The sequence below is a fragment of the Lacerta agilis genome, chromosome 9, assembly GCF_009819535.1.
Source record: "Lacerta agilis isolate rLacAgi1 chromosome 9, rLacAgi1.pri, whole genome shotgun sequence".
In the NCBI taxonomy this organism is placed as follows: Eukaryota; Metazoa; Chordata; class Lepidosauria; order Squamata; family Lacertidae; genus Lacerta; species Lacerta agilis.
In genome coordinates this window covers 15,713,153-15,738,137 of record NC_046320.1, presented here as the reverse complement: position 1 = coordinate 15,738,137, position 24,985 = coordinate 15,713,153, and the positions used below count along the sequence as shown (strand labels likewise).

Below are 24,985 nucleotides of genomic sequence, written 5' to 3'. Positions count from 1 at the left end.
TGGGTGCTCGGCTCGCGCATGTTCGCGGAGCTCTCGCGACTTCAGGCGTCGCTCTGGTGTCACAAGAGCCCTACCCCCCCCCCCATATCTCCCTTTTTTAATTCCCATTCCCTGTATGGTGGTGTTTTGTTTTTGTTTTTTTTTGTTTTTTACCTTCCCTCTCGCTTCTTTTTTGCGCAAGGCGAAAGGAGGGGACCGTGAGGGAGCTTTTGTGAGGGACTGCGGCGGCGGTCGGGAGAAGAAGGAAGACCCGAGTCCCAGGCAGGCGGGCAGGGTTGTTGGCTCTCCCTGAGAGGACGGCTGAGGCGCGATGCCCGTCGTGCAGAAAACCGTGTCCGAGCTGCGGTTCAGGGCGGAGGGTGAGTGGGGCTTCTCCGGCGGCGGGAAGGGACTTTCCCTGCGTGTGAGGAGGGAAGGGAAAGCGGGAGGGAGGAGTCCTCGTTGCCCCGATCCTTGGCTGCTGCTGTTGTCATGTCATTTTACAGACCCAAACATCCCGAGTATATGCAATAAGAGACAAGGGAGCATTTCGTGCCAATGGGAAGGGATTCCTAGGCAGCCCCTCGCCCCACGCCCCCCTTTTTTGCTGCTCTTTTCTTCCGTTTTCCTGTATTTCCCCGCCTTCCCTAGAAAGCGCCCCTCACGGTGGCGCCTGGGCGAGCATGCAGGTTGCAAAAGACATAACACCCCCCCCCCCCGCGTGCGTGCCTCACCTGCGCCCTTCTGGTTTTACCCACATACATTTTACACCATTCCTGTCAGTAGAAGAATGTGTTTGGGGGGGGGGGGCTGTTATAGAAAGGGAGCAAGGGTGCCAACTTGAATAAAATATAGGGGGTGGGGTCAAAGGTAAGCTCCGCCCCACATAATCAATCTCACACACCCGCACCATTTGAATGACAGTGTCCACCAACTTTTTGGGGGGGGCAAACCCCTCAAATGTTTTATTGGGGGAAGGGCCCTAGGAGCTGCTCCTATGAAAGGGAAAGGGAAGAGCCTTTTCTATCTAGCACCCCAACCCACACCCACACAACCCAGTTTAATTCTAGAACTACGGCCACTCCGCATAGAATCATAGCATCACAGAATTGTAGAGATGGAAGGGAGCCCTGAGGGTCATCTAGTTCAAGCTCCTGCAATGGGGGGCGGGGCGGGTTTGAACCCACGACCCTGAGATTAAGAGTCTCGTGCTCTACCAGCTAAGATGCTGCCCCGTTTCCAACTGTGCTAGCAGCATCCACTCTCCTTTGTTCCAGGTATACAGTCTGGACCATCTTCCCCATCTCTGAGTCTGTTCCTCTGCATCTCGCTTGCATTCATCTGACTGTTGTCTGACTGTCCTCCCCTCAATCCCCCCCCAAAAAAATCCAGAAAATGGTCAGCATACCTGACACAATGGAAGCATAGACAGTGGATATTCCACAGCTTTTGTTGTTTGCTGTATGTTTTGTGATCATCAGGCTGAGGGAGGAGAGAGTTGCTATTTCATGTTCCTACTGTGGCAAGGATAGAAATAATAAAATCATTCTCATCAATACGCTTAGGAGCCAACTAGGTCCCTTTGCCCCCCCCAATAAATGTTTTAGGGGGCCAGCTCACTCACCCCCCCAATGAATGGGCATTGCCATTCAAATGATGTGTGTATAATCATGTGATTGATTATGTGTGGTGGAACTTACCTGCCCCCACACAGTATTTTATTCAAGTTGGCACCCCTGTCATTATGCAACCTTACAGTCAACTATTGATGATCTTATACCTGGTCCATGAAATCCACAAAGATGACATTTCTACACAATTCTGGGATTTCCAAGCAATGCAGGGGAAAATGCATTAGTGTTTTGTTTTTGTTTTTAAAAAAGAAAGAAATCCACAGAGAACTGAGTGTGCTCATTGCACTTCAGGAGCCACAAAATGTTGGTGACAATTGAGCAACGGGGCGGGGGCGGGATTGGCCTGCTCAAACCCTTGATTATTTGTAGTATCCTGAAGCAGGGTGAGTTTGGAATGTATATTTCACAAAGAGCATCACTCAGCCATTATTTCCTCTTCTGAGCAGGGTGCTGTGAGTTTTTTTTAAAGACACTGATCCTTTTGAAGTTAATAGAGTACAAGGAGGTGGATTTTATAGACTTGGAGGCAGAACCCCTGACAATTTAAAATGTCTTGTAAAATAGGGATGTGTGCACTGAGGCTACACCTCTCAACCCCAGCTCTCCTTCACCAGCTCTAGTACAGCAGAGGAAGGGGAAGGAAAAACACCTGCTTCCGTTCAGTTAGCTTTGGGGTAGATGTGGAGCTTTCTGGTCATCTAGTCCTAAACCTCAGTCAGTGGTCTAGGGCAATTGATTACAACACCAAACTGCTGAAGCTCAGGGCTAGATGCAAAGGAAGCTACCGGTACTCATCTTGCTCTGAAGCTCAGAAGTCTCATACCATTGCACTATAGGGATGATTTCTCAATAATTTATCCTATCCCATAGTTCCTCATTGGTCCATAAATTGGACATGCTACTTTATAGGATTTAGATTCTCATTTTACCCATACGTTCCATAATAGTAGCAACTAAAGTTATTTCAAAATGTTCAATCATGTCTCTTCTCTAATTAAGCATGCAATCTAGTCTATTTTTGTAATTTTTGAAGATGATTTTAAGGTTTCATTTATTTGCTTATTTATTTATTTTTATTTATCTAATATGTAGCAAGAGAGACAAAACTTCACACATTAAGTCTCAGTGTTTGGTAATAAAAATAATAAACTGATACCTGTAAATGAAAGTAAATTTTTTGTTTGCTTGGATTTTTGCTTTGTTTGTACTCTTGCATGCAGTTACTGACCCAAAAATAAAAGGGAGCCCTGGCAGTCATTCATTCAATAATGTGTTTACATCTTTAGTATAGCATTACTTATCGTTTAACAACTTTTGTATCGTATTTCCATATCTTGAATGCTTACACAATATTGGCACGAAGGCTAGTGTCATGCTCTGTTTCAGTACAAGTATGTTTCTGTTGTCTCACATTTTTGCGTAGAAGAATTGTATACTTGTTAGCACTAAGCAGATAAAAGCAGGCACAAGCAGTATCGCTTAACTTTTCATATTGGAAACTATGTAAATCAGTTTATAAGATAAAACCAGGCACAAGCAGTATCGCTTAACTTTTCATATTGGAACTATGTAAATCAGTTTATAAAATGGATGGGGAAATAGGAAGTAAGAAATTTGGCTGAATTTTTTGGACATAAATATTTGAAGATCTGTTGGGATTCATGAGCCACTTGGTAAGATAAATATATAATGAACCAGTGTATTGGAGTAATAGTACAATAGAGGAGCATTGGTTTACTGGACTTAGTGTAAAAGCTAACACATTATTTGGCAGTTTATATGAATATCAAAACAATTTCTGCAGTAGCTATAACAACTGCTTTATATTACTAAATGTATTTAGTATCCCATGTTACTTTATATGGACTCTTATCAGATAAAGGGTAAGATATAGAAGAAATAATAATAATAATAATAATAATAATAATTCCAGTGGGAGCTATTTTTGAAAAGCTGATGTGAATTTTAATATGCATGTTTTAATGTATTGTAAAAATTTACTGATGTTACGGTTTTATCTTTTTGTTAACCCCTTTGATTTATTTTATTTTTACAATCAAGCAGTGTATAATTTTTTTTGAAATAATAATAACACTGTGAGGCATAAATTTGAATGAATGACTGCCAGCTTTCCCTTTCATTTTTGCAACCATGACTGGATAACATATTTAGAAAGAGTATTCACAAATAATATATTGCCTTGACTTGGCCATTCAGCAGTAAAAGAAAGCTGAGGTCCCAATTACACAACAATACACAGATTATTTTAATTTCTCAGTTTTAAGAATTCTATTTTGGAAGCGAAAATTAAATTAGGTTTTCATTATTATATTTATATCCCATCCCTCCTCCCCAAGGAGCCTATTACTTTCCTAGTAATTATTTCCCTCTCTAGCAATGAGGCCACAAAGTCTGTTTTCTCCTAAACTTATCAATCACTTGAATTAGTCAGGCTCATTGGAAGGAATGGGAAATAAAAGTGTGTTCTCAAATGGAATAGAATAATTTTCTGCCATCCACATCAAAGGAGGAGCACAGAAGTCACTCAGGCAGATATTTTTCTGCCAAGAGAGTATGACTGAGCATAATTCCTATTGTAAAAGCTTAGGGTGGGACAAGAAATAATCTGAAAGTGTTTCTTTCCATAAATGGTATATCTTGTTCCTAGTCTTTGAGTTTTCACAGATATCAATTATGCAGCTAAACCCCTGGTAAAACAAGGTGCTATGTGAGTGAGCCATGAGGTGCTAGAACTTTCTGCTGTTGTTCTGAAAGCTAACTTCCTTGTTTGTAACAGTAAAACTGTTTCTAAAACAAAATCCAAACCAGTAAGTTTGTGGGGTGTGTGTGACTTTAGGAGACATCAGAGACAAGGCTACTAAGGCTATCGGGAAATGATTTTGTAACATCTCCAAAATTTTATTGCCTCCCAAGCCACAAACCTCTGTTGCATATTGGCAGAAGTGTTCTTCCAAAAATCTTCAAAGCAACCAGACTCTGCTGTCTTTATATTATGGCCTAAGAATACTGCATCTAACAGTTTTGAGGAAACATAATCTATTTTCAGTAAGATGGATTCGCTAAAACAAATATCAGTATATTAACAGTAAAGGGTGGGTTATTTTGGAGGGGGAGTTAAATTTCCTTTTTTCAAATGTTGTTTTTGAGTGCCTGCCGAAACACAGAACTTTAGTTTTGCAATAATTTATAATTTGAGAGTTGTAAACAGTATTCCTAAAACCTTTTCAATATTTTTTTCTAACTAAAGTACTGTAACAGAATAATGCTATATTATCAACATATAACAATCAGTACTTTATAAATCTGAATTGGGGAGTGTATGTGTGAAATCAGGATTGCAGAATTATTTGACTACATTATTAGTGTAAATGTTGAAAAGAAAGGGCGGGCAGACAACCTTATATAACATCTCTAGTGGCTTTTATGTTTCTTATACTCAGATATATATAAAAAAATCACTTTAAAAAACAAAAGTTAAACAACAGATCAACAGAGCCAGACTGATACCCAGAGAGAACTTGCTGCAAGACAGACACAAAAAAGAAAATAACAGAACACCACTAGTAATCACATACAGCTCCCAAGTTAAAACAGTACAACGCATCATCAGAGATCTACAACCTCTCCTAGACAATGACAGTTCTCATTCTCAAGCTCTGGGAGGAAGTCCATTCATTGCCTACAGACAGCCACCCAATCTTAAACAACTCCTCACCCACAATAATACAACAACAGGACTTAACATGCAGGGGCAAAGGCAAAAAAAAGCAAAGGCAAGGGCTTGTCTCCTTGCTGCCGGGCGGAGCCGCCCGCAGGGGCGGGGGCAGCGAGGATGGGGGGTTGTCACCCTTGTGACACTCCTCCTCCTCGCTGGCCGCCCCGGCAGCGGGGAGAAAAGTCCTTTTAAAAAAGAAAAGCCAGGGCAAGCAGCCTGCTTGCCTTGGCTTTTCTTTTTTAAAAAGGGCTTCTCTCCCCGCTGCCGGACGGAGCCGCCAACAGGCGCGAGGGTCGGGGTGGGCCAGCGAGGATGGGGTGTCACCCTTGCTGGCAGCCCGGCAGCTCCGCCCCAGCAGTGGGCAGAAAAAAAGGAAAGCAGGCACCAGCGGCTGGCTAAGCCAGCAAAACACGGCGCCACTGATCGCAGGGGGCAGCGCCCCACCCCCCAAGTGTCACCCCCACCCCAGGGCGCTGCCCAGGGTGGCACGCCCCCCACCCCCCTCGCTACGCCCCTGTTAACATGGACACTGGTACTAGAGCCTGCAATAAACCCAGATGCCAACTTTGCTGCCACATACACCCGGACAACACCATTACTGGCCCCAACAACATCAAACATACCATCTCAGGACTATTTAATTGCTCATATTCTAACATTGTGTATGCCATCAAATGCCAACAGTGCCCTTCAGCTCTCTATATTGGACAAACAGGCCAAACCCTATGCCAAAGGATAAATGGACATAAATCTGATATCAGGAATCACAAGACAGAGAAACCAGCAGGAGAACACTTCAATCTCCCAGGACATTCTATACAAGATCTCAAAGTAGCTGTCTTACTACAAAGGAATTTCAGAAATAGACTGGAAAGAGAAGTTGCTGAATTGCAACTGATTACCAAACTTAAAACCATGGAGAGACCTGATCTGAACAAAAGACATTGGATTCTTATCTCATTATACATGACAAAGCTATCTTTAGCCATCTCAGCCCTTGCTTTTTCCTGTAAGACCAATTGCAGTTGTTAACAGTCATCAACAGGTTTTCCACACCTATCAGCCAATCACCCATTCCCACCATCCTTCTGAGTAATACCCCTCCCCACTCTCTTACTATATATAAGGGCCTGGTGACTTCTGCTTCAGTGTATCTGAAGAAGTGTGCATGCACACGAAAGCTCATACCAAGAACAAACTTAGTTGGTCTCTAAGGTGCTACTGGAAGGATTTTTTTATTTTGTTTTGAAACTAAGAAAGATTGGACTTTGTCAGTGCATGAATGACAAAACTCTGAAACCACCTTATACGTTCTTTTGGTTTTTCAAACACAGCAGTGAAGCAAATAGCATAGCTACTTGATATCAGCCTCATATCCTTTTCCATTCAGTAATTGGTGAAAACAAAAAGCTTTTCACCAACCCATACACTGAACAAATATATATTTGGGACAGAAATTGACCTGTTTCCTAAAACTTAACTGTTTCCCTAACAATGGAGCTGTAACTCTCTCACTACAGTACTTCCTTGTGTTAATATGTAATGATACTAGTCAGCAGAAAATGTTCAGAGTAGTTTCCTGCAAGCTCACATATGTAATTTTAATTTGTAACTTGAAAGCTGACTTGTGTGATTTTGTCATTTCATATATATGTCTGTAAAAAAAATAGCTGATCTTATTTTTCTATTCAGCTCCCTGAATAAAGTTGACCAGTCTTTATTTTAACACATAGTCTCTGTCTTTATGCCTATTTGCATGTAAACGCTTGCATAAGGAAGTCCTGGGGTGTGAGTTGGACAATCTGAGGATCCCTGGATTATACATATCCCTATACTCCTTTTCCAACAAAACCACCTCTATATTGAGTTGTAGGTTTTCATTTGTTAGGGAGAATAGTATTTAAAGGATGAAATAATAGAATTTTTTTTATCTCTTATAATCAGATATATTCAGAATGTTGTATACCCTGTAATGTTCACTCCTGTACAGTACTAAGGTCACCACAAACCTGCCATTGTGAAGATGTAAGTTAAATATACTAGGATGTGTTTCTTGTTCTTCAAATTTTTCTTCATCCAAGACCCAAACATTCAAGAAACACAATATTTTTCACAACAATGGCTTTTGCAAGACCAGATGGAATAATATATCCTCAACTAAAATAATATTCCCAGAAGTTCCCAGAAGTTACTTGTTCAATATTTTCTCCCTTTTTTCAAATTTGAGGAAGTCTGGTGTTGGGAAAGCTTTAATGATTATTTCTAGTTGTACCAATGTCAACACAGGACTTGTACAACCTTAAAGACCAACATATTAATGTAATGTAGTTTAAATGGTTGGAACCTATTTCATCAGATACACGAAGTGATTGTGAATTAGCAGAATGGTAGTAACAACTAAAACAGGGAACAAAGTAATTTCTAAGATACATGTAAATATGGAGGCAAATAAAATAGTCTGCAGCAATGATGGTAACTGCTAACGTGAGTGGCACTGAGATCTAGATTAGGAAAATATTCCAGCATGGCTACATAGCAGAACTGAGGGGTAACAAAGTTTCCAAATAAAAAGGGTACAAAATCCAGAAAAACAAATGTAAATTCACAATCAGGAAATGAGAAAATTTCTGAAGATATAAAAGTTACCAAACATTTAAATACTTAAAAACAAAAATCCAGGAGGCTTACTGAATGGTGCAGATGAAAGGGGGTGCTGAAGGAAAATAGGAATGAAACTAAATGATTTTCCTGAAAATATGCCAAAATCTAAAAATATTTTTCCAGAGAGTGCTGCTGAAGGACTACACCAAAGAGAAGTGGCAAATGGTGAAATTTTAGAACCAATTGACAATTTTAAAAACTAACAAGTCACCAGGGCACCATTGGATTCACGAAGAATGTAAAATTGCTTATTTATCGACTGGAATGTGTAATATTGCTGACATTACCCTTCCTCTTGGGCTGTCAGCTGCTTTTATCCATAACAGCTAACCTGAGCCTTGTAGCCAATGCTGGAAATGAACAGTAGAACATGACTACCATTTTCATTTCCTGCTTGTTAGCTTTTTGGGGTACTTGACTGAGTTGGAAGCAGAATGATGGACCTTGAATTATGTTCTTATGTACATTTTCTTATCTAGAGTACTAGTGAATCATGCAACTACCGGTATTTATGTTGTTTAATAGCTAATGGGTAGGTGTGTCGTAAGAACGTAAGAGCAGCCCTGTTGGATCAGACTATAGGCCCATCTAATTCACTGTTCTGTTTCCGCTCAGATGCCTACAGGAAGACCACAAGCAGAACATAAGCACAATGACACTCTCCTGCTTGTATTTCTTCAGTTCCTTTCTTCCTGAAAATGTCCATGCCTGCATGAGTATCTGCCCTACATTTTCTGCAGTGAAGACTGATCTCCTTTAGTACAATTTTCACACCCTTTCCATTCAACTGCCTCCTTATCCAGTTTCCTGCATCTGATGTATTAAGAATATTTTTTATTGTTAGTCTTTAGCAATATGCTCATCATATATACATTTGCCTTCATCATTGCCTTCTTGCATTTCTTTAATACAAATATGTGTTCCTTTTTGTTTTCCTCAATTGGGCAATCATTTAGGCTCGTTAAGCAAGGTGATGAGATGGGAATCTCCTTGACTTGATGGGACCTGTCATGAGCTGTGATGTACATTTTAGCAGAGCATCTAATATGGTGGTTTTGAGTAACTGCATGTGTTCTAGAGAGATTTAAATAAATAATATCTAAATAAGTATGTTCAATTTCCTTTTCAGATTCCTTTTCACCAATCCCCTTAACTTCTTCCTACTTTACTATAAGTTAAAGTTGATACCACTGTAGTCACTGTTTCTAATTTGTGCCATTTAGGATTAAGTCCGGGATCAGTATCCCTGTGGTCGGTTCCATGAGCAACAAATCCAGGGTTTAGTCATTTAAGACACATATGGGGAACTTATGCCCTCTTGCTGGACTACAACTCACATCACCCCCTAGCACTGGATATGCTGATTGAAGCTGATGGAAGTTGGGAGTTCAGCAACATCTGAAGAGCCACAGGTTTTCCACCCTTGATTTTGAATCCCTAGAAATTTTACCTCTTTGTCATGACTGGAATTTGCATTTACTCACATCTGTGTGAAGGTAATTGAAATGTCCCATTACTCTCAACACCTCCTTTGAATGCCTCGTTGACTTCATTCTTCATCTCAAGATCACTACCTTTATATGTGCAGAAAGCTCCTTTTAATATAAACCTGTTGTCTAAAATGTTATGGTTCAGCAACGGATATCTTAAATAAGGTTGCTGACTGGCTGCAGTCTTAACAGCACATGTGCAGCATGCCTGGAACCCTCTACAAAAAACAATAATCATGCTGATGAGTTGGCAGAATTAAATCCAGCTCCCTCTCCCAAACAGCTGGTAGATATGGCTACTGGTTTTTAAAGAGGGTTCTGTGTGTGCTGGTAATTGCATTGGGAAGTAGAAACCCAAGTACATTGCCTATTAACACACACTGTTCTTGTTGTGGCTAAGGATACATACATACATGGAAAAAAGTTACCCCGTATGTCTGGCTACTAAGTGGATCAGAGCATATATATTTTGCATTTGAGACTGTGATAAATCATAAATAATATGTCTTATGATATCCTCAAAATATAAACATTTCAAACATTAACCTGGATAAAGAATTTATACAGATATGTAAAGAAACTGATCTGGCTGCAGTTAACAACTACTGTACTTCTCTCATCTAATTTTGTACAGAATTAAGACAGATAATACTTTATTTTAGTAATCTTATTCTGCTTACTATAACTTACTCATTAGAGACTTACAGGGCTTTTATGTGCATAGAGTCAGTCAAAAAATACATTTTGTAATGTGAGGAACAATGAAGAAAAATTAATGCAGAAAAGCTTCGTAAATAGTATTGTATTGCAGGGGCTAAATGTATATTTTTCTGTTGCAGAAGCTAAACCTGGAACTGAGCCTCAATAACTTTATCAACATAATCTACCCCATATTTTCAAGAAACATGCTTAAAACAGAATATAAATGGTTAGAATGCATAATACTCACATTTCAAAGGAGAATTAAAATGACTTAAATAAGTTTACATTTTTAAAAATGAGTCTACAGTACTGTTCTAGAACTGATACTTGGCAGAACCCTCCATATATTAATAACAGAAAGATGCAATGTGTACTAGTTTCAATGAAACAAATGTTACTTTTAGAAGACTGTGGCTTTGTGATTCGTGACCAAACAAGCTATACAGTGTCTCTACATTGTTTAAAAAATAGACCATGGAATAATAACAATATTGAACTTTCCTGCTCTTTACTCTTCACCACCCCACTACCCCTTCCCTTACGTAATATTTGGATTTACCCATTAGAATTACGAAATATTCCTAGTACTACTTAAGTCCTTATATGACTATGGCAGTATCTTTAAAGGAGAAAATCTTCAAACGTTTACTCAGTTAGATAAGCCCTCTTAACTGTCTCTTGATGTCAAACATTTCATTCTGTGTAATTGTTCAGTTGATAAAAGAATGACAATGAACCAAACCACTGCTTAATTTCTTAGGGGAGAGGGATACTGATACCAAGAATTTCCTGGAAGGCTTGTCCTTGAAATCTTTCTGCTAAAGCAGCAGCTTGGAACTAACTTTGAGAGGGAATAGTACTTTATTATTGGAATTCTTACAAAAATCTGCAAGGCCCACATGCCCTTAGTTTAAATTGGGGTTTTAATTATCTGCTACAGCTGAAGATGAATTCCATTTCCCCCCTGTATTTTTTTAGTGGATTGGGAAGATTCATTCTTTTGACCCCGTTTTAGACATAGAGTTAAAACCAGTGTATAAGGGCGTTGAAAGGCTCCAAAAGAACCCTAGACTTTCTTGAGGCCTTTCAGCTGGTACGTGCTAAGAAACTGAGGTCTGTGTACCTGTTGCCTCCAAACCCCAGAAATGACTGTAGGATGGTGGGGGCAGTAGGAATGGACCGTGAAGCATTCTCAGAAACCTCTATGTGTTCAGTGCTTTTTTCTGGTGATAATGGTACACAGTATTGGCACCATCCCCCCCCCCCCGGACGGTGGAGAGAGCAAGCAAGCAACTGTGGCTAAAAGGGAGATTGCGAAAAGCAGGAGGCTGAGGCAGCGGTGAGGAAAAGGATGCCCTTGTTTGGTGCTGCAGTTGCTGATCTCAGTCAACAGGTTGCACCGTTCCCCCTTGGCTGCCCCACAGTGCATGCTCTCCTCCTGAATGTGCTGCTATGCTGCTGCCTCACTGCGCCACCAGTGGCTGGGTGAGCACAAGGCCTGCTCCCCTTTTGTCTCTGCTCTTTCCATGACTGCAAGAGAGGGAGAGGGAGAGAGAGAGAGAGAGGAGGAGGAGGAGGAGGAGGAGGAGGATGCGGCAGTGGCAGCAGCAGACTCTGCTGCTATCACTGCTGTCCTCCATGCTGTGGCTAGGGCAAGTCATAGGGGAGAGCACAAATGGTGTGGCTGGTGGCTGGGAGGTGTGGAAGGAAGGAGAAGGGAGGGCGGGATGCTGGGTGGGTGTGAAGAACAGATGGGGTCAAGTTGGGGGGAGTTGAAGAAGTTGAAGGGGTGTGCAAAGTGGAGCTTGAATTAATTGAGGGTGAACAGGAGAAAGTGTGTGAGTGGGAAGAGGATCATGATGAGTACCAGCAACCTTTTTCGGGGGGGGGGGGAAGAGTACTGCTCGATATGTGCCTGATGGCAGTCATTGAGGTTATGTGAAGGGTGACTCAATTATGTAATTGGTTTTCCTATACCAAATCTGATCTATGGATCCGTCTAGGTGAATTTGTTTGTATTTTCCATTGAAAATAATGAAATGTGTTTCCCTTTGATAATAATGGAAGTTGTAGTCTGTGGTAGCTCTTTAAAAGCTAAAGAATGAGGCAGGCCATAAGAAGGGATATGAATACCAGAATTTCTACATTTGATAAAATCTCCTTCATTCTTTTTCCAACCACTGCCAGCCAGATGCCTCTGGGTGCTGACAAGTAGGGTGTGAAAGTTTAAATAATGCTCTCAGAACTTGATTTGTGAGCTTTTAATGATTAAGTATAAAGGATGCAGTAATCTGGATGGAATGTGGGAGGGAAAATCATTGAGATGTCCCAAATAAAAATTAGGGGAGTCTTTGGGTAATGTCTTGGGAATCGCAGGTCAAGAATCTGGGTGAAGCTGAAACCAGAGGTGGGCTGGGTTAGGATGGGGGGAGCAATTCAGGTTGCTTAACAATTGATTGAGAACATGTGCTCTCAACGTTTAAAAAGGGTTACCAACCCTGTTTTTAAGTTCTATCGCATTTCAGAAACATGCTGTCAACCAGTGCTATTTATGCAAGAGCCACATCACATGCTCTGACTGCCCTGCTCCACCAACATCTGAGCAACCACATTTTGTTCCAGTTAACATTTCTGGACCCTTTTAAAATGCAGATCACATTAGTCTAATAAAACACATTACAGTAGTCTAGTTTGGATGTCACTAGTGCATGGGTAACCAAGGGCCTAGCCACACTTCCATTTGTCCCGTGATTTCAAGTCATGGGTCCAAGAGGTTCTTTTGTCCTGCCGCTTTTCCTGGGAAACTCATTGTTTACTGCTGAATCTGCATACACCCTGATTGATATTTGTTCAGATTCAGCAGTGGCTTTGCAACAGGACAACTCCCCACCACCACCACCACCTCTCAAATCATGACTTGAAAGTACATGACAAATGGAAATGTGCATGAGCCCCTAGTTTAGATCTGCCTTCTCTAGATAGGGTTGCAGCTTAATATGGTAAAATGCAATCCTCAGTAATGCTTCCACAGATAGTGCCAAGACTGGTAGCACACATCCCTCCAGATACATCAGATTTCTTGCCTATAGTACTGTTGGCTTATCTGGATTATCATAAGCTTGTTTTCTCTCACCCAAAACAAAACTACCTTCAGATACCAATTCATTAAGTCCAAAGCTTCCTGGGATATAAGGCAGAGCTGCATGTCATCTGCATGTAAAGAAAAGGTGGTCCAACCCAAACCTCTGGATTAGTTCTCCCAGCGGTTTTTATGTAGGTCATTGTGCTATAAATATGTTTAATTGTATATTAAGTGGCTAATATTTTACAGGCTATGAGAAGACAGATGATGTTTCAGAGAAGACCTCACTAGCTGATCAGGAGGAAGTGAGAACTATATTTATCAATCAACCACAATTCTCTAAATTTTGTAACAATCACGTCAGGTATTTATAGCTATCTCTTATAACCTCTTTATAACTTGCAATTGTTAATTTTCTTTTTATTAAGTTACAATTTTATATTGTCACAATTTATGTACAGTTTTAAAGAAATGGGAGTGTTAAGAAAAATCTGGCAGGACGTTACCTACTTTTAGAAAAAGTTAATTCACTCTGAATGGGGACTTGTAAAAAGAGATTCGTGTTAGCAGTTAAATCAGTTAACTGGAAGTTAAGAATAATTAACGTCTGAAAGAAGAACATCTGTATTAAATTTTGGGATTTTTGTATTCCTAATGTTTTCCAGATAAAGCTACAATAAATTCTAGAGTGTTTGAGATTAATGTTGCTATTTTTAATTTTTAGTACCCAGGCACCAATGCTAAACTGAAACGGTTATTATTCATTGTAAAAATATTGGATGGGATCCAGAAAGCGATTCCTATAAGAATCTTTCCTATTCTCTGTTTCTCCCTGCAACCTCCATCTCCTCTCCAAGTTTCTTTGAAAGATCAGAGGAACTTGAACAAGGGTATTAGCTCAGGGAGATGCAATGGGGTAGGTAGGAGAATATCCCCAAATCAGAGGCAAAGGGAGCTCAAATTGCCAAAGCTTTGGATCCAACCTGTTGTTGGATATGCCTTCATGTCTTCCTTGTTCTCAAAACACAGACATTCATTGTAGCTGGGGGGCGGGGAGAATGAGCATTTTTTGTGTAGCTAATTTATTAATTGTTTCCCTAGTGGGCAATTTTAGGATATTGAGAGTGCATGCTCCCTGGGCCTCAGGTGGGATAGATCAAACCCTAACAGTAGCTTTATACAGTAGCTACAAATGCAATGGAGATGGTCAGAACTCTGTTGTGGAAGGAAACGGTGTGCTGCTTTTCCTAATTGCAGCTGCTTCCAAAGTCAGCGGTGTATTAGTGAAACTGGTCAGATCATTCATTCATTCATTCATTCAACAAGAAGGTTATAAAAATAAATCATTTTCCTAGGAAGGCTTGCTGAAATAACCAAGCCTTAAGTTGGTACTTAAAACTTATTGTAGGTGGTGCCAGCTTCATATCATTAGGCATGCAACTGTCTGGAAGAAGTGAAGACCTGTCTCACTTATGTAGCAGTTTGGAGATGGTTAGAAACAGCAGGGGATTCTCCCACTATTTCTTATGTACTTCAAACATCCACATATGAGACGAGACTGTGTCTTTGAGTTCTTTGGTAAGCACAGAGGACTTGGAAGAAAAATGCACTTTGGAAAAGGGAAGGAAAGGCTGCTGGGACACTTGTTCCTGGCATACTGGCAAATTATATTGTGGACACCTGCTCAAAGGAAAGAGGTCAATATCCCATTCTTTTCCATCCAACGAAAGTGTAGTGTCTAATATGCTAACGCCATCTACTGGATATTGAAGGAAATAGAATGAAAGATTTAAAAACAAACATTTGATGAAGAGTCATGGAAAAAAGTACAACAGACTTTCTTATGCAAAATTACCTCAGATGAGAGCTTGGGACCTTGCAGATTAGCATTATCTGAAGCAGCAACACCTTGAGGCTTCAGTATAAACAGATAAGCCCAAGAACAATTTGAATTACACGTGCACAAGTTGTTATGACATTAATATCACATGATTAAACAACTGTGTGTAGTTTATTTTGAAATACATTCAGGATTTCTTCCTCCATATATACATAAAAACATAAGGCTGTCATCACACAGCTCCCACAGAAGGATTTGAGGTGCTGCATCATGATCCTGGATTTGCAAGAAGTCAGGGCATGGGAGGGAAGAAGAAGAGAAGGTAGATTGCACAAAAGTGGCAATAGGAGTGAGAAGGGAGAAGCACTGAGAGGGGCACAACAGTTTGAGTAGGGATGGAGGAAACTGCGAGGAAAACTGGTTTTAAATTACTGCAGAGGTTTGCGTAGAATACTTTGGAATATTTGATGGCTCTGCATCCTTGATCTCTCTCACATGAGGTAACTGGGGAATGGAGGAGGCAGATATTTGGATACAGCAAGCCTGGAGTGGCAGTTTAAAATAAAGTTTGAGTAAAATGAGAAGGGAGTTAGGAAATGCCCTGTTGAAAGGCCTTTTGGTGTTAGCTTGCTTGTTATAGCAGAAATGGGTACAACTAGGGCCAGCCTGCCCATGAAATGGGCTGAAGCAGCCACCTGCGGTGTCAGAAACCTACAAGGCAGTGTGAGAGTTCCTCAAGGTTTATCAGGAGTTCTGCAAAATCTCATCAAAAGCCTCCATAGCCATACAACCCCAGTAACCAAAGCTTTGCAGCAGGGACACATTCCCACTTTACCTCAGGCAGTGAAATGGGACAGACCTCCCCTGGGTACATATCCTTGCTAAAACTTGCAAAGGTGGATGCAGAATAGGAGAGAGGAGGAGCCATGGAAATGGAGGTGGCGTGTGCGTAAGGGAGAGTTGAGAAAAGAGAGGAGGAAAGTGGGGGGGGGGAAGGGGAATAAATGAAAAAGGGTGCAAAAGTGGTTGCAAAAAAGCAGGGAGTAGGAGGCATGGGAACGTGGTTGAAGATGAAAGCAGAGGCATGAAAGTGTCCGACAAATAGGAGGGGATTATGGCTTCATAATTGGGCTTAGTTGTTGCTATGTGCAGAAGGATACAGGAGAATACCATGGGAGTGGTCTGTGTGCAAAAGTGGGTTGTACAACAGGAGGGCAATAAGGTGGGAATATATTGCAAAGTAGGTCTGCAGAACAGAAGGGAGAAGTGGCTTCAAAAATGGGGTTGGGAAGTTGAAAAGTGAACTTGGTAGTTGTATAGGTGAGAAGGGCAAACTCTAGGAGGTTGAAGTGGAGGAATAGTGGTGTGGTTGGTGAGTAGAGCGAGCAGGGGCAAAACCTCTAGTATGCAAATATTTTTGTGTTTCATATTTGATATATGACTCAGTGGAGGATTTTTAATTTTAATTTTTTAAAAGTATACACCATGTAGTTAAAAAAAAGTGTCCATGACATTCACACCAAAACATGCATGTATATGGCACTGAAAATGGCTGTGTTCTGGGGCTCATTTTGAGATTTCTTGGATACAATTTGAAGCACTGTGAGAAAGTACAAAATAGTTTTTAACAGTGACCGCAAAAGGAAAAATAAATAATTATATATTGTGAGCAGTGACTGTTCCATAATACTGCCTCCACAATATTGAAAGGTATCTTATGGATTAGTGCATTCTGAATACAGGGTGCTGTGTGATTTTTATCTCTATCTCTTAACTACATACAGTTTTAATCTCTGTTTCTTAGCACTGCAAAATACAACTTAATCACATTCCTGCCGAGGTTCCTCTATTCCCAGTTCAGAAGAGCTGCTAATGCCTTTTTTCTTTTCATTGCATTGCTTCAGGTAAGCTAGACGAGGTAAATATATATTTAATAATATTCAATTGATAATTGCTTTGAATGTCCTGAAATGCCAGGTCTTCATCCATTCGATTTGTGTGGTGTGGCACTACTTCATGGAAAATGTCTTTGAAATGCATTGTTTTAACACTGGAGAATTGTCATGTTTATAAACAGTGATGCTTTTACAAATGCATAATGTCTGTGTTCACATGTAATGCTGAGCCAACTATATACCTGTAGATGAGCTGCAGAAAACTTGAGCATAGCATTGGGCTCATATGCTCCCCTCTTCTCCCACAAATTTACTGTCACCTCCAAAGAATGTTGGCTCATTGTGTCATATGAACAAGGAATCCTGGCTCACAACAAACTGTTATGTTTAAAAACCTGGTGCATATGACAGAACAAGCTGACACTCTCTGAAAGTGAAACTAATCTTTGCCAAAGTCCTTCTTCTGCCACATGGGAAGAGGAAAGGGGAGCGGGGAGCATACAAACCCAGCTCTTTGCTTTGGCTCACTGCAGCTTATGCTACATAACACTAAACCATGGTTTAATGTTCTTACTGATGCAGTCACATAATAGAAGCTTACTGTACACTCACTTTAACAGTTGTATTTTTCACACTTGACCCAAAATTAAGAATTACTAGGAGAAAAGGAAATTTTTGTGTCTACTGATCACACTGTTTAGGAACTTTGCCATAGTACCTAGAATTCTTTAAGGAACTGACATTTCTTTTTAGAAACCACTTCTCACTGCAGTTGCTTCTTCTGCAAGGAGTTGCACTAAAAATAATAGGGTGCCTGGGGACAGAGGGGAATAAGACAGTGTCTGGGAAAGTAGGCTGGCAAAACTGCTCCTCAGATATGGGTTGTTGGGAGAGCAGAAGAATAGGGTGACAGGAGTATTTGGAAGCAGTAGTGTGGCAGGAATGTAACATATGACAGTGATGGGCAATTGGATAGTACTTGACATCAATTCTTTTCCATGCTTCCGGGTGATGCTTGAGTCGGCTTTTCAAGGTATGTCTTGTATGAAGAAGCAGGAGACAAGAAATATGCAAGAACAATATGGGAGGTGCTAAGCATTACAGGGGCAAAGTTGGTTATATCTCAAGGTTCAGGAATCTAGCAAGATTTGCATGAGAAAGAAGCTCAGGTGATAGGAGATACCGTATTGGCTGAATATAAGCCTCACTTTCCCCCCAAATTCCAACTGTGAAAAGTTAAAGTGTGGCTTATATTCGCGACCTTACGGTATGCAGCCAGGAGTGTGGGGCAAACAGTGCCAGGAACATGGCCCGTCCTCTTCCCCAAGGCCAGGAAGGGAGAGAGTGAGGAAGGGGAAAGGCCAACGGCAATGCAGCGTGGCTCCCCCCCCCCCAAGTATGCAGCCAGGAGCAGCGAGGAATGGATGGGCTTATATTTGGGTATTTTTTAATTACCCCCTCCAATTTTAAAGGTGCAGCTTATATTCGGGTGCAGCTTATATTCAGGCCAATATGGTAGCAAGTGCAAAAAGCTGAGTAGTGAGCAGTTAGGAACAATAGCAACAGTATCCCAGGATTTCTCATTTAAAAGTGAAATGCCTGTTGCTTCATTCAAACTTTCAACATGTATTTGAGAATTGTCATTTTACATTTAAAAGCAATCCACTGTAGGTTTTGTATTGTTATTCATTTTTGCTTATAATAACTAAATAGTATTTTTCGCAATGAAGTCTACATTTCCACCCTCTCTTTTTCTTTAGCAAATTCCAGATGTTTCTCCAACAGGACGTTACACCACATTGGTTCCCCTCTTATTTATTTTAATTGTAGCAGCTGTAAAAGAAATAATAGAAGATATTGTAAGTATTTTTCCAAATAACATTAAATCCTTGTATTTATCTTCAAATAATGTATATTCTTTAAATTATGTTGGGTTGAATCCAAAGGTACCCTTGTGCAGAAGGTTATATTTGGATCCAACCTACAAGTTTTTTTAAAATGATGCCACCATCTTGTAGTAGCTGTTTCAAAATACATTTCTCATACCATTCTAATATCCTTTCTTTTCTGATATATATATATATATATATTCATTTGAAAAGACCTGTAACTCTGTTATAGCTGGGATGCTGCCTTGTTTTTATATTCATATTGATATAATTTCTAGATACAGGGGTGTTAATAAATGCTATCAATTCTTAAAACTGCAATTCTAGATATAATATTGTATGTGCTAAGACCAATTAGATTAAATTGATCTTAAGCATGACAATCTACATATTTACTTGGAAATAAGTGGGGTGTGTGTGTGTGTGTGTGTCCGTCTGTCCTAGGGTCAAAACCTACTACTGAAAAAACAAAAAGGTTGCTAGAATTATGTAACTATTGACTGCCTTGTTTGTGGTGTGTGTGTGAATATGATGGATATGGGCAGGTGTAGTTGTGCCTATGCAGTCAACTGGGAGAAGATGACAAGATGTAGGTTGGTGTGAAGTTACACTATCAGGTTTTCATTGTTGCATTGGATTGTTAGTTGGGAATCAAGGGAATATACTTTAGACCAGTGGTGGGTAACTTCTTTCAGAATGAGGACCTTATTCCCAGCTGGACAGGATGGGCAGCAGAAATAAAAGCTTTGCAATCACTCTCCACTGTCCTGGAAGGATGCATTTGGCCCTTTGTCTAGGCAGTGGAGAGTGATTGCAGAGCTTATATTTCTGCTTCCCATCCTCCCTTAGGGCAAGAATCTAGTGGCAGTGCTGCTGCAGATGAACCATTGTGTGACAAACGAATGGCTTTCACTTTTAGTTTCTACCCACCCCACCCCCTAAATAGCGCAGCATTCTGATATTTCAGTACAGTAGCTTATAACATTGTCCAAATTTGTTTCAGAAAAGGCATAAAGCTGATAATGCTGTGAACAAGAAGAAAATTCAAGGTAAAGACATGCCACAGCAATTTTTAAAAATGTACAGTGTAAAAAATTGAAGTCATATGAATTAATTTGGTTTCCATTGTTACTATGACTACTTTGAAAAGCAGATATAGATACATGAATAATATGAACTGTGCTCTACCTAGAAAGTTGACTACTTTAAGCCACAATTGTCATTTCTCAAATGTGGTTGTGGATAAAAGCAGTCCTAAGTGGGAAGGAGAGGGAATGAAATGATGGGAAATCTACCAGCCAGATCAGGAAGTGTCCTCTAATGCAGTGTTTTTCAACCACTGTTCCGCGGCACACTAGTGTGCCGCGAGATGTTGCCTGGTGTGCCGTGGGAAATTACTTTATATATAGTCAATATAGGCACAGAGTTAAATTTTTTAACATTTTCTAATGGTGGTGTGCCTCGTGATTTTTTTCATGAAACAAGTGTGCCTTTGCCCAAAAAAGGTTGAAAAACACTGCTCTAATGAAGGGTCCCTGTTCCATTCCTAGAAAGTCCACTTTGAGACCTAACCCTGGCTATTGCCAGCAGGAACACCACTGATGATAGATCTATGCCTGCAGGGCTTTTCTTGGGCATAATGTAGGCCTCTACAGCAAACGTGATCACCCACCCACCAGGGAGCATTTTCTCTGCTGACAGCAGGACAATTCCATAAAACCCTGACCCCCTCCAGCCAGCAAATCTGTGATTTAGGATTGCTCTGTAAGTTCTTTGCTTCATTCTTGAAATAGAGAATATTGTGCAAAAATAAGATAAAAGCAGGTGAACCACAAACATTTTGTATTCAATAAGCATGTTAAGTAGGACTGCTTTTATTGATAGTGTGGCTTATATGGTTTTGATGCATTTTTGTAGCTATTTATACATCAGTTTGTTAAACCATGCCTATAGTTTGGTTTTATTTAATATCAACATTTGTGTTTTCACTGGTTTTTAATTTTTTAGTACTGAGAAATGGAGCTTGGGAAATTGTGCACTGGGAAAAGGTATGTGATCTGTTTAGTGTTCAGAATAAAAGTGTAAATACTGGATTTGATCCAAAAATAGAGGTGATGGAAAATACCTGATAGTGCTGTTCTACAAATTTCTGGCACCAGATTAGGCATAGTACTAGGGAGGTTTTTTGAAGTTCTAGTCTTGTGCAGGAGCTTACACAAGCTTTTGTGCAAATGGAAGAACACCTTAGAATTTCATCTCAGTCTTCTTGTGCAACAACTCTGATACGTGCAGAATACAACTTCTGCACAAAGAAAGGCACCAACAATGGAAATAAAGTAAAGTAGAAAAGAAAAGCTACTTTTAAATATGAATTTTATTTCTTTATTTAAGGCCATTTCTGTATGAAATATATAGATTTTCATGCATTTCCACATAGAGGCAGTTTAGTACAAGCATCCCAGTGCCTCTTTAAAAAGATAACTTGTGCCTTTCATAGTGCTGTGAGTTGGACCCAGTCCTTGTGTTGGAACAGCAGTAGTAATCAACACTGTGAGCATTCAAAGAAACCCTTCTGCAATGTTGCTCTGCCACCAAAGGACTTTGGGAGAGGTAATGAGTTTCCAACAGTTCCTTGTCTCATTCCAAAGTTGGTCAAAGTGGCCTCTACCTCTTAGTGTCAATGCAACTTTGTGCTAATGAAACACCACAATAATGAATTTATTGCCCCACTTGCTTAACTATTCTGGTACAAGCCAATTCTGTTGTCCATTAAATGAGTCATGTAACCAGACTGCAAGATGTATTTAGGGAAGACTAAGAAATGGACTGCTGGAATAAAATTTTAAAAAGGTTATGTATTTTTTAAATTTCACTAAATATTATTTAATCAAGTTTACATAATCACAAGATGATTGATCTCTCCTTCAGAAGTTTCAGCTGGGCTTTCTCCATTATATGCTTTGACTGAAGCCAGGAAAGATCTTTCTAACCATTATCATAATTATCCTGCTGGGACTCCAATACAGTAATTTTGCTTGGAAGGGCCCATAGCTCAGTGATAGTAGATCACATGCTTTGCATGCAAAAGGTCTCAGATTCAATCCTAGCATTAAAACAATCCCAGGTATTACTGCTGGGAAATAATATCTGTTTGAGGCTTTGTAGAACAAATGCTAGTTGAAGTAGACAATAGTCTAAACAGACCAAAGGTGTAATCATTTTGCTCCTCCCTGGTCTTTTTTTTTTTTTTACTCCTGTGCCATGCAGAGGAAAACCAATCTGTTAAGTACTTATAGAAATAATAAAGACAGATGAGATTTCACTTCCAATTTATTGTAGTGGATCTCTGGTATTTTTGGAACATCTTTGCAAGTTCCATTTTAAGTAGTTTACCAGTTTTATTAGGCAACACATATTTAAATATAGTAAAAAGATTAAGAGCTGTTTGTTAGTCTCAGATTATTAACCAATCCTAGTTTTCTTTCAGGTAGATGTTGGAGATATAGTTTTAATTAAAGGCACAGAATATATACCTGCTGATACTGTACTACTCTCATCAAGGTAGAGAATACCCATCAACGCTTCTGGTGTAGAGGCTGGTTTCTCTACCCTTGCATTGACTTTATAAATGCTTCAGGGAAATAAAGAATAAACAGAAGCGCCTCTTACCTCTATTCCCAGTTTGGTTCAAAGTACTGAAATACTGCATTACTGAAATTACTGGTTTACAATCTAAACAAAATTAACTTACTATGACTGGATAAAAGCCTTTATAGGACAGAGGCTTCCAATCTGTCTGATGCAATTTACACAAAAAGTATTTTAATACTTAAAGTTATTTAGGTGGCTAGAAAGCATGCCATTGGGGGTATTCCGAGGTGATTGTTTTCACACATGAAAAAACATCCAGTTTCTTTATAACACCAGCATGCCAAATATTATATTTAATATTTGAAAGATTTAATCATGGAGGTTGTTTATCTTTATTTCCTTGCACAACTTTATTTACAAGTCCAGACCAAATATTTAGAGGATGCACTTTTTTCAAAATCTATTAGACCATATCATTATATGAACTTTTAATAACCTTAAAAGAAGATTTTTGAAGATGTTAAGTGAACAATTTGTCACAATGTTTACTTGGTTTTTTGTTGTTGTTTTTGTTAAAATGAGGCATCTATTATTTATACTTTGCAGTATGAGTTGGCTTGTAAGGCCAATATATATTACCATATTTGCTTGACTTACTGTCTTAATGGGCGTTCTCTTTTAAATACAAGTCTCAGTGTTTTGGGGCTGCAGTTCTAAGGTGCGGGGAGAAAGAATCAAAGGCCTCATCCAGAGCCCTGCTGGGTTCTCACTGGCAGGATAGAAGTGAGAACATCCATTTGCTGGATTTTTTCCTATCCCAGTAATTCTAGTATGAGGGAAAGTGAAGGGAGAAGTCTAGACTCGGACAACCACCCACACTTTGGAACTCCTTGGCTACTGGCATCAGGCAGACAGCTTCACTGTATTATTATACGCTAAAAACACTTTTGTTTAGGCAAGCCTATCCAGACATGTAGAAGCTGTCATGTGTTTTAATCTGGTTTCAGTTTATTGTTGATTTTAATTATTATTATTATTATTTTTAATCAATTCTGGTGCCGGATTGTGCCTAGCAGACAATCAATTTTGGATTTACTATCCATTAGTAGGTGGATAGTCATTGTTCCACCATTGTTCCATTTGATGCTGGTGCTAGGAGATAACTTTTATTGATTGGCCTTGAGAACTAGCCCAATAAATAGAGACGAGGTTCTTCTGGTACACATCCCACATCTCATACAATAGAAGAATTGCTTTATGTATTGTTTTGTTTCTTTACCCTTCCATTCACAGTCCAGCAGAATGGATATTTTTAAAGAAAAAAGCTGCAGAGGAAATAACTACTTTGGGGACCATTATAAACTGGAAGCATGTTTGCTTTAATTGAATAAGAATCCTGCTCAGTTTTAAAAAGCCGATGCCCAGAACTTTGACATTATTATTATTATTCTCCTCATGTGCTATTCCATTGCTAAAAAAGGTTTTAATTTCAAAATAAAATCAATTCTTAAGAGAAATCAAGCAGGAGTTTTTATTTTTACATTTAGTGTTCATTTTAATTTCTTGAGAAAATATGGGAATATTTATCTGGGAACCTTGGAGAACCATGGATTCCAGTAGTAATGGTTCTGTGCTGTTAATGAATCCAGTGTACTGGAATTCTTTATCTAGGAAGGAATCCTCCAGAAGTGACTCCATAAGCATCCATAGCCTTTTCCCATAACTAAATATAATTTTCAGTATCATGACTTTGCCACTGCATATCTTAAATAACCAGATGCTTACATTTTAACTATTCTAAGGGTTGTTGTTTTTCCCTTAGAGTTTGTACCTAAATATATATATTTATTAAATAATATTTTAATTCTGATATGTCCATATTGTTACCATATTTTCCTGGATCCTATTAAAATAGATTTTGAAAAAAAGCCATCAAGCATTTATTAACATGCTTGTATAGTAATTTCCAACTTTTTGTCTCTTTTTGTCTTTTGTCCATTTGATTTCCTGCCCTTTACTTGTTGTGTTATAATCATTTTAAAAATTTTAAATTGGGATATGTAGGTTGCAGTAGGGGAAATAGTGAAAGTGACCAATGGGGAACACCTCCCAGCTGATCTCATCAGTCTGTCTTCAAGGTTAGAATGAACCAGTTTCAGAACTAATGTGTATGGGGGTCCTCATAGGCCAAAGCAGTGTGTCTGCCATCAATCATTTACATATTAATTGTGTACAGAAATTAAATTCTAGAAATAATGTAGCATTCGTATAAAATAGGAGTGCAAGAGAGGTTTACCTGGGCTTAAGTAATAGGACTATTTCACCTTGAGTTCTTAAATACTATTAAGACTGCAATCCTTTCCATGTTTACTGTGGTATATACCCCATTTATATAAATGGGAAATACTTCTGAGCTAACATGCATAGGATTGCAGTAACAAACACAAATGCAAGCATATTTGAACATCCAGAATTTGCTTTTCTTG

General features: G+C 39.4%; 1 protein-coding gene across 5 annotated transcripts in view; it reads left to right on the top strand.

Annotated features, from left to right (window-relative positions):
* The first annotated feature begins 204 nt into the window (after positions 1 to 204).
* Positions 205 to 24,985, top strand: part of ATP8A1 (ATPase phospholipid transporting 8A1) — a 70,240-nt gene continuing 45,459 nt past the window's right edge. For 2 of the 5 annotated variants that reach the window (XM_033161003.1, XM_033161001.1), the window contains exons 1-7: positions 205 to 359; positions 13,534 to 13,648; positions 16,929 to 17,028; positions 18,780 to 18,878; positions 19,912 to 19,957; positions 20,916 to 20,956; positions 24,564 to 24,637. In XM_033161003.1, the coding sequence (XP_033016894.1) occupies positions 311 to 359; positions 13,534 to 13,648; positions 16,929 to 17,028; positions 18,780 to 18,878; positions 19,912 to 19,957; positions 20,916 to 20,956; positions 24,564 to 24,637 (524 nt within the window). In that variant the 5' untranslated portion in view covers positions 205 to 310. Of the gene's footprint in view, positions 360 to 13,533; positions 13,649 to 16,928; positions 17,029 to 18,779; positions 18,879 to 19,911; positions 19,958 to 20,915; positions 20,957 to 22,395; positions 22,470 to 24,563; positions 24,638 to 24,985 lie in introns of those variants that run through there. The other 3 variants (XM_033161004.1, XM_033161002.1, XM_033161005.1) reach the window with 2 other exon arrangements.